This window comes from Elgaria multicarinata, chromosome 16 (assembly GCF_023053635.1).
Source record: "Elgaria multicarinata webbii isolate HBS135686 ecotype San Diego chromosome 16, rElgMul1.1.pri, whole genome shotgun sequence".
In the NCBI taxonomy this organism is placed as follows: domain Eukaryota; kingdom Metazoa; phylum Chordata; class Lepidosauria; order Squamata; family Anguidae; genus Elgaria; species Elgaria multicarinata.
In genome coordinates this window covers 15,212,470-15,225,871 of record NC_086186.1, presented here as the reverse complement: position 1 = coordinate 15,225,871, position 13,402 = coordinate 15,212,470, and the positions used below count along the sequence as shown (strand labels likewise).

At 41.2% G+C, this 13,402-nt stretch overlaps 1 protein-coding gene across 1 annotated transcript in view; it reads left to right on the top strand.

Moving 5' to 3' along the window:
* The window catches only part of FBN1 (fibrillin 1), a 200,171-nt gene that overhangs the window by 101,264 nt on the left and 85,505 nt on the right, over nt 1-13,402 (top strand). Inside the window, exons 14-16 of the mRNA XM_063142808.1 lie at nt 1,231-1,353; nt 8,730-8,852; nt 10,778-10,930. Of these exons, the coding sequence (XP_062998878.1) occupies nt 1,231-1,353; nt 8,730-8,852; nt 10,778-10,930 (399 nt within the window). The remainder of the gene's footprint in view (nt 1-1,230; nt 1,354-8,729; nt 8,853-10,777; nt 10,931-13,402) is intronic.

Here is a 13,402-nt window from a genome sequence, read left to right as displayed (position 1 = left end):
TTTTAAGTATCAAGCCTACATATCTATATCACCTAGATATGTATCTGGAAAAACATTGTAGGCCTTCATTCAAACATCTCCCCACACCACTAAATCCCATGTATTAACAGTAATAAGAACCAATGCAATACAGAAGACAATCTGCTAAAACATTTTTCATTCCATTAAGAACGCTGCCAAAATGTCTGTGAGCATATTGAATTGCATCAGTTTCTGAAGTAATTGCCTCTATTACAGTATAATGGCCCAGTTTCCATGCTCAAATTCAACTGTTTGCCTGCATAAACATACACAATGCATAACTGAAGATAGTAAGAGTCACTTGCACATGGCTGCAAATGTGATCTTCACTACGAACTTGAGATCTTCTGCCCAATTAATCTCCTATATCTCCACTACTTATTATTTTAAATCCAAATCGAAAGATGAGCTCCAATCCTATGCAAATGTATATGGAATAAACCCCATTGAATCTAGTGTGACTTAATTCTAATAAGCATATGAATAATCAAGCCATAAATCTTGAAGAAAGTTGTAATTGCCTTTGTTTTTATCATGCAATGTCCCACCCTGTGGGATGTTGGCCTCTTCTTTTAATAGCCAAGGTGCTATACACCAAGCGGGCAGATTTCAGTCTTACAGGTTCTACTTTGCTTTTTCTTAGAACGCCAACATCCACCAAATGGACCCAAATAAAAAATAGTGCCTTAGGGCCAAGCATGCAATTAGAATTAAGGAAAATGTATTCCTGAAGACATGCTCATCCCAGGGTTTTCTCTCTCTACCAGAACTGAACTCATCCTTCCCAAAAACTCATTCCTGGTTCCTCCAATCACTCAAGACAAAATGTTTTCGGGAGGCAACTGAAGCAACACCTGCATTTAGGAAACGAATGAAAAATAGCTCACAGATCACTCAGTGAAACGTGAAGTTTGGCCCTAAAAACATATATTTTACGCTTAAGGGTAATTAATCTCAGGGTAATTAAACTCAGCCAACTCTTAATCCAAAGTAAGTTTCTCTTTGCTAGGCAAGGAGACATTTGTCACCTCCAGTGACAGCAAAAACCACACTCGCTAAACCCTTCCCTGCTATGTAATTATTAAAAGGACAGGAGGACTTTTCAAATCCAGCTGTTGGTAGCTCTGGGCTGGAGCAAACTAGATCATCTGAAGAGTTTTGTGCGATATAATGATGGATGGATGTCCATTTTTGTCAACAATTTTATAGATATGGATGAATGTAGCATACGGAATATGTGCCTGAACGGCATGTGCCTCAATGAAGATGGAAGTTTTAAGTGTATCTGCAAACCTGGTTTCCAGTTAGCTTCAGATGGACGTTACTGTAGAGGTGAGTATCCAACAGAGTTGTTGCAATGCATTATATATTTGTGACAAGTCATAGGATGCTGAGATAATGATGATCATTTATTACATTTCTATACCGCCCAATAGCTGAAGCTCTCTGGGTGGTTTACAAAAGATCAAAACTTTAAAAATCAATATACAAAATTTAAAAAATATAAAAACATAAAACAGACAGCATACAAAGACAACATACATTTAAAACAACTTTGAGCTCTCAACCAAATCTAAAGATGTATCTAGGATCGATTAAAAACTCAACATATGCTGCTAAATGCCTTGGATAAGAGAAAAGTCTTGACCTGGCACCGTATGGGATTCTTATGCGTTGGCTTTTACTCTGTTGCACTAGCTTTCCACAAGCAGGGACAATTCAAACGTATTTTCCCTGATTTGCATTCTTAAATCATATGTTCCAAGGATTGCTGGAGCTGAAAAACAAGTCTCAAAAGCCAGAGCTGCTTAGTTTGAGGGCACACAGACACATGGGGATCCTTTAATAAGGCGAAGTCCCAGGTATATTTTGCCACATGTAGATGGTAAAGAAAGATGTCTGCATGGTACAACAATTGGTTGCATGAATCAACTGTGTGTGTTTTTCCTTCTTCCTTCAAAGCCTCTTTTTTTTAGCTCTAAGCAATCTGGCAGGTTAAGAAAAATATGACAGCATCACAGTAGCTTACTGTACCTTTGCCATGACAGTTCAGCACTGACCCACAGTGGACTAAAGAACAAGTAGATCAAAGCTACATTATTATATTAAACTGTACTTTCCTTCTTGACCAATGAGGAATGAGGCTTTTGTAATTCTAACTCATTATGTTTTCAGCAGACTTTGTTAGCATAAACCAGAAATAGAAGCAAGGAGTAAACAAACACTGAGCCAAATTATTTGTAGATTTTCTTTTCAGTAATTACAAATCTTTTACCTCCGGGGATCAAGGCAACAATAGAAAGCTTCGTTGACAATGTGACAAGTTTGAAATCACACAGTGAAGCTAGCTTGAATCACACTTGAGCTTTCATTTACCAAAAAGTAGAAAGAAACAAAATATTGCTTTGAGAGCCCACTTTTTAAAAGTGCCATTACAGTTGCAATCCTGTGTATACTTACCTGGGATCAAGTCCCAATGAAAACATTAGGACCTCAAGGTAAACATGCATAGTATTGCACTGCATAGCTGCAGTCTTTTGCACACTTACATAACAGTGTGACTGTCCTTTGCCCATGTAAACAGAATCCAGTTCCATTAAACTCAGTAGGTTTGATTTCTGAGTAGATATGCATAGGATTGCATTGAAAATCTTATTTAACATGGTGAAGTGTCTGAGCAAACATGCATACAACTCATTGAGTAAATTGATTTACAGCAGTGTTTGCTGTTGATTTTAATCCTGTAATGTTGCAATCTTTATGCATGTTTAGTCAGGAAAAAAAGGCCTACAACTCCCAGCATTCCCTAGCTGGCATGGCTAGCTGGGGAATACTGGGAGTTGTAGTTCATTTTTCTGTCTAAACATGCATAGAATTTCATCCTAAAGTATTTAATTTTTTTTTATGAATAACAGCCTAGAAATATTTTAATAATAATATTACAGCATATATAAAAATCACCTTACATATTTTGACCCAGTTTGCACAATCACTGCTGCCCACCATGATTTGTTTAAGCCATTGTGAGCTGTCAATATGTGCCAGCTGATTTTCTGAATATTTAAGCTCCAGCTTGTGTCGTCCGAACCCAATGACTGTGGATTATGTGAGGGTTAAACAACCTTCCTATAACCAGTAGTCTGTTGTTGGATTATACAAGGGTTGTTTAACCCTCGTATCACCCACTGTCCTGGGTTCATATGACACAACAAGCTTAAATATTTAAAATGGTCAGCGGAGTGCACCACAACTCATTGTGGCTTAATTAAGCAAGCAAGAATCACAAAACATTGAATTAGTTTAGGATTTAAAATGAACAAAAGGATATGAATGAAAGATAGAAAGACTAACAACAGAGTATTTTAAAATATATTTTAAGCTAAATGTTTCAGCTTCTTAGAAAGCAGAACTTCTGGTGTACACTTTTATGCTTCAGGGCCAAGTGGGAGAACTTATATTTCCAAAAAGGTGTGTTCAGCATCAGAGAAATGTTACTTTATTGCATCAGATGAAAAGTGTTTTGAATTTTTCCCGAAGTGGCAAGCTGCTTGACTAATAGTTTCTGTTGAAAGCTGGAATGGATTTTATAAAGCTTCCTCCTCCTCATACCTTTCCAGACTTGTAGAAAACCTTGTTCTTCAAGCAGGTAAACATGCTCCAGTCTGAACTCCTGGATCAGTTAGGTTCATCTCATCTCTAGCTGGATTTCAGAACCTTGGAGAGATACTGTTCACATTTTTCAGAGTCTGTCCCCAACAGTTTTACACCACTACCACACAAACACCTTTCAGAGGTTGTGCAGTTCTATCCAGCTTCGGTGTGCACACCTCAGAGAACAGGTTATTTAAAGGTTATTTAAAAAGTACAGGTTTCCACCACAAATTGATCAAATCAGCCGCAAGGTTAGCCCTGCCTTCTTTCATCTCTCATCAGTGAGTGGAGGTGATGAAAGTGATCTACTCCTGAAGAAGACTCCTCCCTTGCCTACGTTCCCCACTGCTGTCATGGATGCAAGACATCCTCTAGGTGGTTGCAAGTAGTGCGACTGTGGGTGCAAGAAGACAAGCAATAGATAGACCCCTTTCCATTTGGGAGCACATTTTATTTAGGCGTTTATACTATGCTTTTCTTGATAAAATAAACTCAGCTTACAAAAAAGTTCGTAATATATATATAAAATGCAAGCACAGTCCCGACGCAGCAGTGAAAGCACAGGTTTTCTGGTGGCTGGGGGCGCTATTCACCCAGCGACGTCTCCACCGCCACTCTGGAGTGAGGGTAGATGGCAGACGCACCATGCTTGCCTTGCTCTGGAGAAAACAGTCGGGGTAAGTCCCCGACTTCTTTTCTTTGCAGCTGTGTGGGAAAGCCCCTGGGTGGGTGTGAAGTAGCTGCTTTGTCGTATAATTGACAAAGACAGCCCCCAGGAGACAAAACTTTAAACCACACTGAAAGCTGAGCAAAATAATTTTTAAAAGTCTTTAAGGCTCACCTGAAGCTTAAAAGAGAGGGAGCTAACATTGTGTGAAGCTTAAAAGAGATAGATAGATAGATAGATAGATAGATAGATAGATAGATAGATAGATAGATAATATAATAGTCCTTTGCATTTATGTGGTGCTTTCAAGCATTCAAAGTAATACACATGCATGATCTAACTGTTATATGTACAACAGTCCTGTAAAGTAACTCAGGATTATTACCACCACCCTATTCTGCTGTTGGGGATCTGAGGCTGAGACAATATTTATTTATTTATTTATAGTTTATTTATTTGTTACATTTATATACCACCCCATAGATGAAGCTATCTGGCTCTCTCTTGACAACTCCATGGTCTCTTAGCCATACAATAGCCTCTTAGCCACTACACTATAACATCTCTCTATCTCTCCCTCTCTGTCTGTTTCTGTTTCTCTCTCTCTTATACACACACACACACACACACACACACACACACACACACACACACACACACACTTCTTATGTGATGGTCTTAGATACAAAGGCAATTTTGGGAAGGAATCCAAACGTTTTGAGAAATTATCCCTTAATGGGCAAGTTCACCAAAGTCGGGCTTCCCTTCTGTAGCCATTTCAGCTGTCTCCTGTAGCCATTTCAATTTAGGTCTCTGCTTGAGTCCTAACACCTACAGCAGAGGATAGAATCCACCTACATAAGAGCAAAGGAAAGCTCCACACTTGTACATATTCCCTTACCTTATACCTAAGAAACAAAGATTTGGTTCCATCTATAAGTACTTCCCCCCACGCAGGTGGCTGTAGAATTTCTGCAGCATGTATGCAAGGCTCAATCCCAGCAGCAGGAAGGACCGAACTAGACCGACACAGGCGGTCTTGCTGGTTCTGCAGGTCTCTGCCCTATTAACATGGAAAATGAGGGTTGGGAGAGCCTACTTTTCACACCAAAGGTGGGCATTGTTCCCACTTTGAATTATCTCCCCGTGATTCAGTGATTTAAGCACTTTTCATCCTGACTTTCTCCAGTACAGGAAGTGAGCTAGTCTTGTTGAATGACAAGATAGCATTCTTCAAATACTTAAAAGGTTGTCACACAGAGGAGGGCCAGGATCTCTTCTCGATCCTCCCAGAGTGCAGGACACGGAATAATGGACTCAAGTTAAAGGAAGCCAGATTCCAGCTGGACATCAGGCAAAACCTGACTGTTAGAGCAGTGCGACAATGGAACCAGTTACCTAGGAAGTTTATGGGCTCTCCCACACTAGAGGCCTTCAAGAGGCAGCTGGACAAGCATCTGTCGGGGATGCTTTAGGGTGGATTCCTGCATTGAGCAGGGGGTTGGACTCGATGGCCTTGTAGGCCCCTTCCAACTCTGCTATTCTATGATTCTATGATTCTATGAGGTATTTCAAGCCACAGAGTGCAGTGAGATAAGGTACAGGGACGAGGGATTCAGCTTTTATTGTGAAAATTAGAATCTCTACCCCATTTTAAATGTGAACAGGGCAAACACATGAATAAACACATCACATCTAGTTTGACCCTAGGGTTCACCCTTTAAAATCTGTATTTTGTTCTTAATGGAGGAAAATATGACATTAAAATGGTGGGGTGTATTTTTATCTAAGTTAGGGCCAATTCAGCAACTGAGGAAGGGCTTAACAATTTGTTCACCTTTCTGGCTAGGGCAGGAGATTGGATGCTAATGTGCCCATAGAGATATCCTCATAATAGTATCTATTTTAAAATACAATTAGAACACCGGCTCTTGGACCAGCAAGGCTGTATTTCGTGCCAAACAACACAAGCTAAGTAAAACACAGAGGTGTTTTGCTCTCGGTTTGCCCTTTTAAGGTTGGGGGGTGAAATGAAGAAAATGTCACACATACCGGTTGTTGTGTATATTAAGGAGAACTGTTATGATGTGATTACATTGTTAAATGTTTCACATTCTCCCACACAATATTTTTAAAATATTCCTTCAATTTTTACAGGGGGGAGAATAGTATGATCACCTTATCAGGAAAAAATGCTTTTGCTTCCTGGGAAAAGGTTATTTTAAAAGTTTGACTAATTCAGCATATAATTTTAAGGTCTGTGGAGTACCAAATTGTTTTACAAATTTGTACATCCTGGGGGACATGCTGTACAGTCTTGCAGAAGAAAAGCAAAATCAGTGTCCTTCTAAAAACCACTTCTTTTGGTTGTCTCCTTGGAAGATAACACATTGGCCCCATTCAGAAGACACCTTAAACCATGGCTTTAACCATGGTGAATAAAGCAAAAAGCCTTAATCACTGTGGTTAAAGCCATGGTTCAAGGTGTCTTCTGAACGCGGCCTGGCTTTCTGGCTTAAACACCATGGTTAAAGCCATGGTTTAGGGTGTCTTCTGAATGGGCCCAATGCCACCTTTCCTTCTTTTAAAGACTTGAAGACTCTCCATATTTTAAGCCCTCTTCCCCATTCAAAAGTTACCCAGAGTACTTTTGTTGCCATCAACCCATGGCTGTTCCTGCTGCTGTTTCCAACATCTGCCATTTCCAGATACTTAGTTAGGATGGATTGCATGATTACGTACCATGTTGGCAATACCCATATTAGGGAGTTCATTTCTAGCATGATGAATAACCATGCAGTATGCCTGAGAGATGGGCAGAAAGTAGATCTCCAGATGTTTGGGACATCAGTTCCCAGACATCCCTGTCAGCTAATGGTCAGAAATTCTGCGAGTTGAAGTCCAAAAAATCTGGAGATCTACTTTCTGCCCACTCCTACCCTAAATAAGCCAGAATATCTGTAATGCCACCTTCCTTACTTTCTTCAAATGCCTCCTCATAACCCACATTTTCTATTAACAATTTGGCTAATTTTCATGCCCTAATGCAATTTCCCCATAACTGATGCTCTCCATATGTTTTGGCCCACAACTCCCAGGATTCCTGACCTGGCTGGGGCTGATGGGAGTTGAAGTCCAAATGATCTGGAAGGGACTAGGTTGGGGAAAGCTACCCTACTGCAACTAATACTATGACCCTGTCTAGGTACATATGCCTGACGCAATCACATATATTCCCTGTTTACCTCTGCCTACATTTTTACCTCTTCCCTGCTGTTACCTCTGCTACATTTTAGATGTTAAGGTCCTCAGAGTAGGGACCTGGCCTCTTGTACTCTGTAAAGTGCCATTCACACCGATGGGGATACATAAATACAAAAATCAAAAATATAAATGTGTGTGTGAAAGTTGCTAGCATTTTCAGGAGCCTCATGGAGGCATGTAGTCAGATAATGGCAGAAACCACACTGCTCCAGTTAACATAGCCCCCATTCAGAAGACACCTTAAGCCAGAAAGCCGTGCTGTGTTCAGAAGACACCTTAAACCACAGCTTTAACCACAGTGAATAAAGCAAAAAAAAAAAAAAAAGGTTTATTCACTGTGGTTAAAGCCATGGTTTAAGGTATCTTCTGAACAGACCCATAGAAAATGGATCTTAGTCATGGGGACAAGGGAGCAGTGTGCAGGCAATGCACCCCTGCAAAGTCTTGCATGATCTGACACATTCAGTGAGCTTCATGGGTATGGTGAAGGGAGGGAGATAAGCGGTTTGTTTCCATTTCCTGTTCCTGATTAACAATTGCCTGAGACTCCATCTCAGCCCTTCTCTGAGATGTTCCCCTGTGCCTTATGAAACTATTGACCTTTCCCTTGGATCCTGACATTAGCTGTTTGCCAGGCAAACCCTCCAAAGTGATTGCCCAATTCTGTGAGAACTGAAGGCTTGACAGAGAAGTTATTTGGTAATGAAGAAATCTTGCCCTCTTGTGAAATTCTATACAAATGCCTTTTATCCCTCTCTTCCTTCCTCACTCCCATAATGTTCTTGCATATGTATCATTGATTTTTGGATTAGCATCCTCCAGGGATTGTATGAAAATGTATCCTCTGTAAAAGGGGAAGATTCCAATTTGGAGGACTTAATTATCCTGCCCAGGGAATGGGACATTTCCCTCTGAATTATGCCTTTGTTCCAAATGTTTCTGAATGAGCTAATGTTGTTTTAAGTTACTTGCACTAAGTTAACGATTCATTGAAAATGATTTCCCTTTCCTGCTTTATTTAGACATACCATGAAAAAGCTATATGGAATATGCAGGTCTCAGCGCAAGTAAATGAAAAAAAGGCTAAATTTCACTTTCTGATGAAACCTATTCTGTTCTTTGGCAGACATCGATGAGTGCGAGACACCTGGAATATGCATGAACGGGCGCTGCGTGAATACGGATGGCTCCTTCCGATGCGAATGCTTCCCTGGCCTTGCTGTGGGGTTGGATGGACGCGTGTGTGTTGGTAAGTCGAGCTCATTGTGCTGACTGTTACAATTCAGTGCTAGATTAAGGGTCACAAAGAGCTCTAGAATAGGGTCACAAAGAGCTCTAGAATAGATGCAGCCCTGCTGGCTGAAGATCATGGGAGTTGTCCAGATCATCTGGACAGCACCAGGTTGGCGAATGCTGCTCTAGAATATGTCACCTTTAGGCCTGGCATCAAGGGTAGGCTTGGTTGGGCTTCTGCCGATGGGCCGCACCTTAGTAGGGGCCTCCTGGCAAGAGCCCCCTGTACTTGCTCCTGCTGTTCATGATTGCAACTTCCTTGTTCACCTGCCTCTCATTCTGGCCCAGACAATTGTGGTAGTGAGAAGAAGGAGCAGTAGATAGCAGTAACGAGAAGAAGGATGGGGAGCAATAGCAGCTGGTGATAATGGTGATGAGAGAGTAGACTCAATAAGAGAGGGAAAAAAAACCCCATTGAGGGTGTCATGTCCATGGGCCCTCAGAAACCTGGAGCCAGCATTGCCTGTAAACTAGATCAGGTAGAAGGATGTTATGCCACCATCCGGCTTTGGTGAGTCTTCGTAAGAAGAGATTCTCATAACTGAGATACCAAGAATGCACTTCTTTGCTATCTGAACATGGTGCATGCTTGGTAGTTGTGAAAGTATTACCTGTGGTTGATCTTTAACATCATATATGACCATGGGTATGGTGGCCTTTGGGACCAAAGTGATTTAGGAATGTATAGATTAAAGCAGCAGCCTTGGAAACCAGAGGAGGACAGTGCTGAGAATCCATCCATTCATCATGAATGAGCAGGAGGGTGGTGTGGGTTTTTTGGGGTGGGTGTGTAAGTCTCTATTATGCTGAGTTGTTTAGAATTACAATCAGGAACAAAGAAAAGTAGTAAACCTATGTACCACACCCTTGTTTCTCACTCGTTAGGAGCTAAAATATCCAGATTAGTTATTCCACATCACAGTTTAATTTAAGACTCTCTCGCTTAATATAAACATATAGCTTTGTATTTAGCTTATCCCAGTGGCAAGTAAATACTCACTGGCCACCAGTCTTCCTTGCTGAGTTAGAGTCTGCTGAGTCAACATATCCATGATGGGCAGATCCCCAACCTGGCGCCTTCCAGATGTTTTGTACTACAACTCCCAGAATTCCTCACCATGTGGGTTGAGGCTGATGGGAGTCAGTCCAAAACATCTGGAGGACACCATGTTGAGGAAAGCCAATCTAGTGACCTTGTATCTAATTAACATACCTTAGCAAAGGCAACCCCGTGAAACTGGCTCCCTCTGTATTTTTAGTCTTTGACAGGATTGCAAAGTGAGGAATCAGAATTGTTTTATTAACCAGAGTGTGAAGTGTTCAGAGAGCTTATATTTCTAGTCAGGCTGAAACATCTAAAGCTGGCTAAATTACTTTTGACAGCCGTTTCACTTTTTCTGCAGTTGGGATTGTCCAGGATTGGTTAGAGTTAGCATCCCTGGGTCTGGATTAACACTATTCAAGAAGCCATGAGTTATAACTAAGGGAAAATAAGAACATCAGAAGAGCCCTGCTGGATCAGACCAAGGGTCCATCTAGTCCATCTAGTTCACACAGTGGCCAACCAGCTGTCAACCAAGGACCAGCAAGCAGGACATAGTGTAATAGCACCCTCCCACCCATGTTCCCCAGCCCTGCCTTCTTTTGTATCTGGTCACTCTAGTATAGCTCCTGCAGCTTTAACTGTTGTGATGAAGAGGGAATTTCACCAGGTGCTGCATGCATACAAATGACACCTGCTGAAATCCCTTTTTCAATACAACTGTTACAGATACAGGAACCATGTCCTCCTTTCCATATGGTCACCCTAATTCACATGTCACGTTATTCCTAATGAATGTGTGCAACAGTTACCTTGTGATTTTTTTTGTTCTCCTTTAGATACACATATGCGAAGCACATGCTATGGGGAATACAGAAGAGGTCAATGTGTTAAACCATTATCTGGAGCAGTTACTAAATCAGAATGTTGTTGCGCCAGCACTGACCATGCATTTGGGGAACCTTGCCAGCCTTGTCCCGCACAAAGCTCAGGTATTGTGTGGTTTTCCCCCAGCATTTAATTTGAATTATTTGTTCATAATTTTAAAAGATGTTCAGAATTGCTATAATAGGCCTCATGCAATGATGCTTGGAATAGTATATCTAAATCTGGGCTGTTGAACTGCTTTCAGCTCAGGGCCCGAAATACCAAAAACACCATAATATTTTAGCTTAAAGCTCTTACTTCCAGCAACTAAGCCAAAAAGGTGAATTTCAACCTTTTAGAAGAGGGGGGGCGGAACTGCATGAAAGTCAGAAACCACCAAATGATTTGGTGATTTGGGGGAAAGGAGCCAGAGGAAGGTGTGGTCTTCCGCAGAACTCCAGAGGGACGAATTGGAACCCCAGGTGGGTTGAATCTGGTCTCTGGGCTTGAGGTTTCGCACCTCCGATCTAAATTATTCCCTTTTAAAACTGTGTTTATGAAATCAACATACATGTTTTGCTGTCTGTATTATGGTTAATGATATCTTCAAATGTGGGCATTCCCCTTATCTTGCACATCCCAAACTTGTGTTCTGGAGAGAACTCTCAATGGGATCTATCATCACAAATTGCAGTAGGCTAGATTTCCAAGGCTCAGTTATCATCTTCATATGTCAGCAACACGCTTGGGGCTATATAAAGTATCAGAGACTTTAAGCTTCTCAGGTCCCTGCCCCAAAGCGCTTACAACGTAACACTAAACAACAGAGGACCAGGAAGAAAATGGAAACTTATTAAAAAAAATTGAGGGCATGAAGCACACTAAACAATTCACATATACTCAAATGTATGCTTGGAAGTTACAGCAGCATTTTTTAAAAAATTGGAAGGTCAGTTCAGATTGTGGTTTTAAAAACACCACTGGATTCTCTTGGCCAAATCTTGCAGAAAAACAATATTCTGGAATGTCTAGCCCTTAAATTGGCTCTCTGGATTTTAGGAAAAGGTACCTTGAGAAGCTTGTACATTTTTAACCGTTATTTTAATTGGCTGTTTTAAGAAAGAGGGGCTGAAGATCGCTTGAAACAAATTAAGGTAGTTTTAACTGATGTGCAGGCTTTAACGATGAATGGTTGTTCACTGTTTTGCTGTATGCCACGTTAGTTCAAACAGCAGCAAAAACGCTGCTGGAAAGTTATCGGAGCAGGAAAAGGCTTTCCCACCACCGTCTGTTGCTATCGGCTCCCTCTTCGTAACTACACAGTAGAGCTGAAACGTTTTGTAAATGTAAATGGCCCAATGCCATTGACTTCTGTTTTGTATTTGAATTAATTTAACAGAACATTTACACATGTGGAAGCAATTTCTTCTGGGCTGTTTTGCACACCTCTCCTATTGTTAAAGATGCCAGTTCATGGAGGGTAAAATATAAGACAGCTTTCAAATTTTGGTTTTTGGGTTGGTGGGAGCCTGGAAAAGTGATTCCACCTCCCCATCCCACTCCAGGAAATGCGTATTGTTGTACAAACTTATGGCTCTCAAAAGTGAGTTTTTCCTTTGCTTGGTCAGATGTTTTGCTGAGAGTCCTCTTCAAAATTTAGTCTTAATACGTTTGCTCTTATGACTAGGTCCATGAATTGTCCTCATAGATCTTTAGATAGTGCTCTATATATTAGGAGACAGGTATGTCATTTTAGACTGGGCATTTGCCAGTGTAAAAGCTGCATTGCTGTCAGCCATCCTGACTTCATTGTTTTGTCACCTCCATGCTTATTTCTATAGGCCAGCCTTTCCCAATCTGGCATCCTCCAGAGGGGTTAGAGGTGTTGGAATTATGGGACTTGAAGTCCAACGCAACTAGATGGTGCCAGGTTGCTCTAGTCCACCTACCTGAGCTGTTCTCTACCCTATGTGAATTCTCCAGTCTCAAAGCCACAAACAGCTCAGGGGACTGGTTCTCATCCTCAAAGACTGAGGTGGCCAGACTAAGAAAAGACCACTGTAGTGACTACTCTGGTGAAGAGGTAGGGTTCACATCTTCCCCTACAGCAGGAGGAAAGTGGTTGATACCAAGAACTAGGGAGTCACATGAGGATGATAGTAACATTGCCCCTCCTTCCTTCACTTACATAATATCCAGCCACTCTGAATTTTCTCTGCAGTGTTGTGGAATGATGGCCAACTGGTGATTTGTATGTGGGGCAGGTGGTGGTGGTTGATGCTCCATGGTGCCCCAGAGGCAAAAATGCCCCCCAGACCTCCAGAAGCAACCAAAAAGAAAAGAAGCTACAACAAGCTGACATTGGAATATTCTCAGTAGTTCCTAGAATTGCCTGAAATACTTCCTGTTCAGTCAAAGAAAAATATGCCACGCAACAAGTCTTATAGGTGAAGAAAATCCAGTGATACTAGTATGGGTAACTTTAATGCATCATTTTGCAAAAGCTTGCTGTCTTCGTGCACTGAAAACTATGCAAATTGAAGGTTGTTTCAAGACAGATGTGTTCTTTGAAGGGATCGTGGGGTCTACAAGAGATT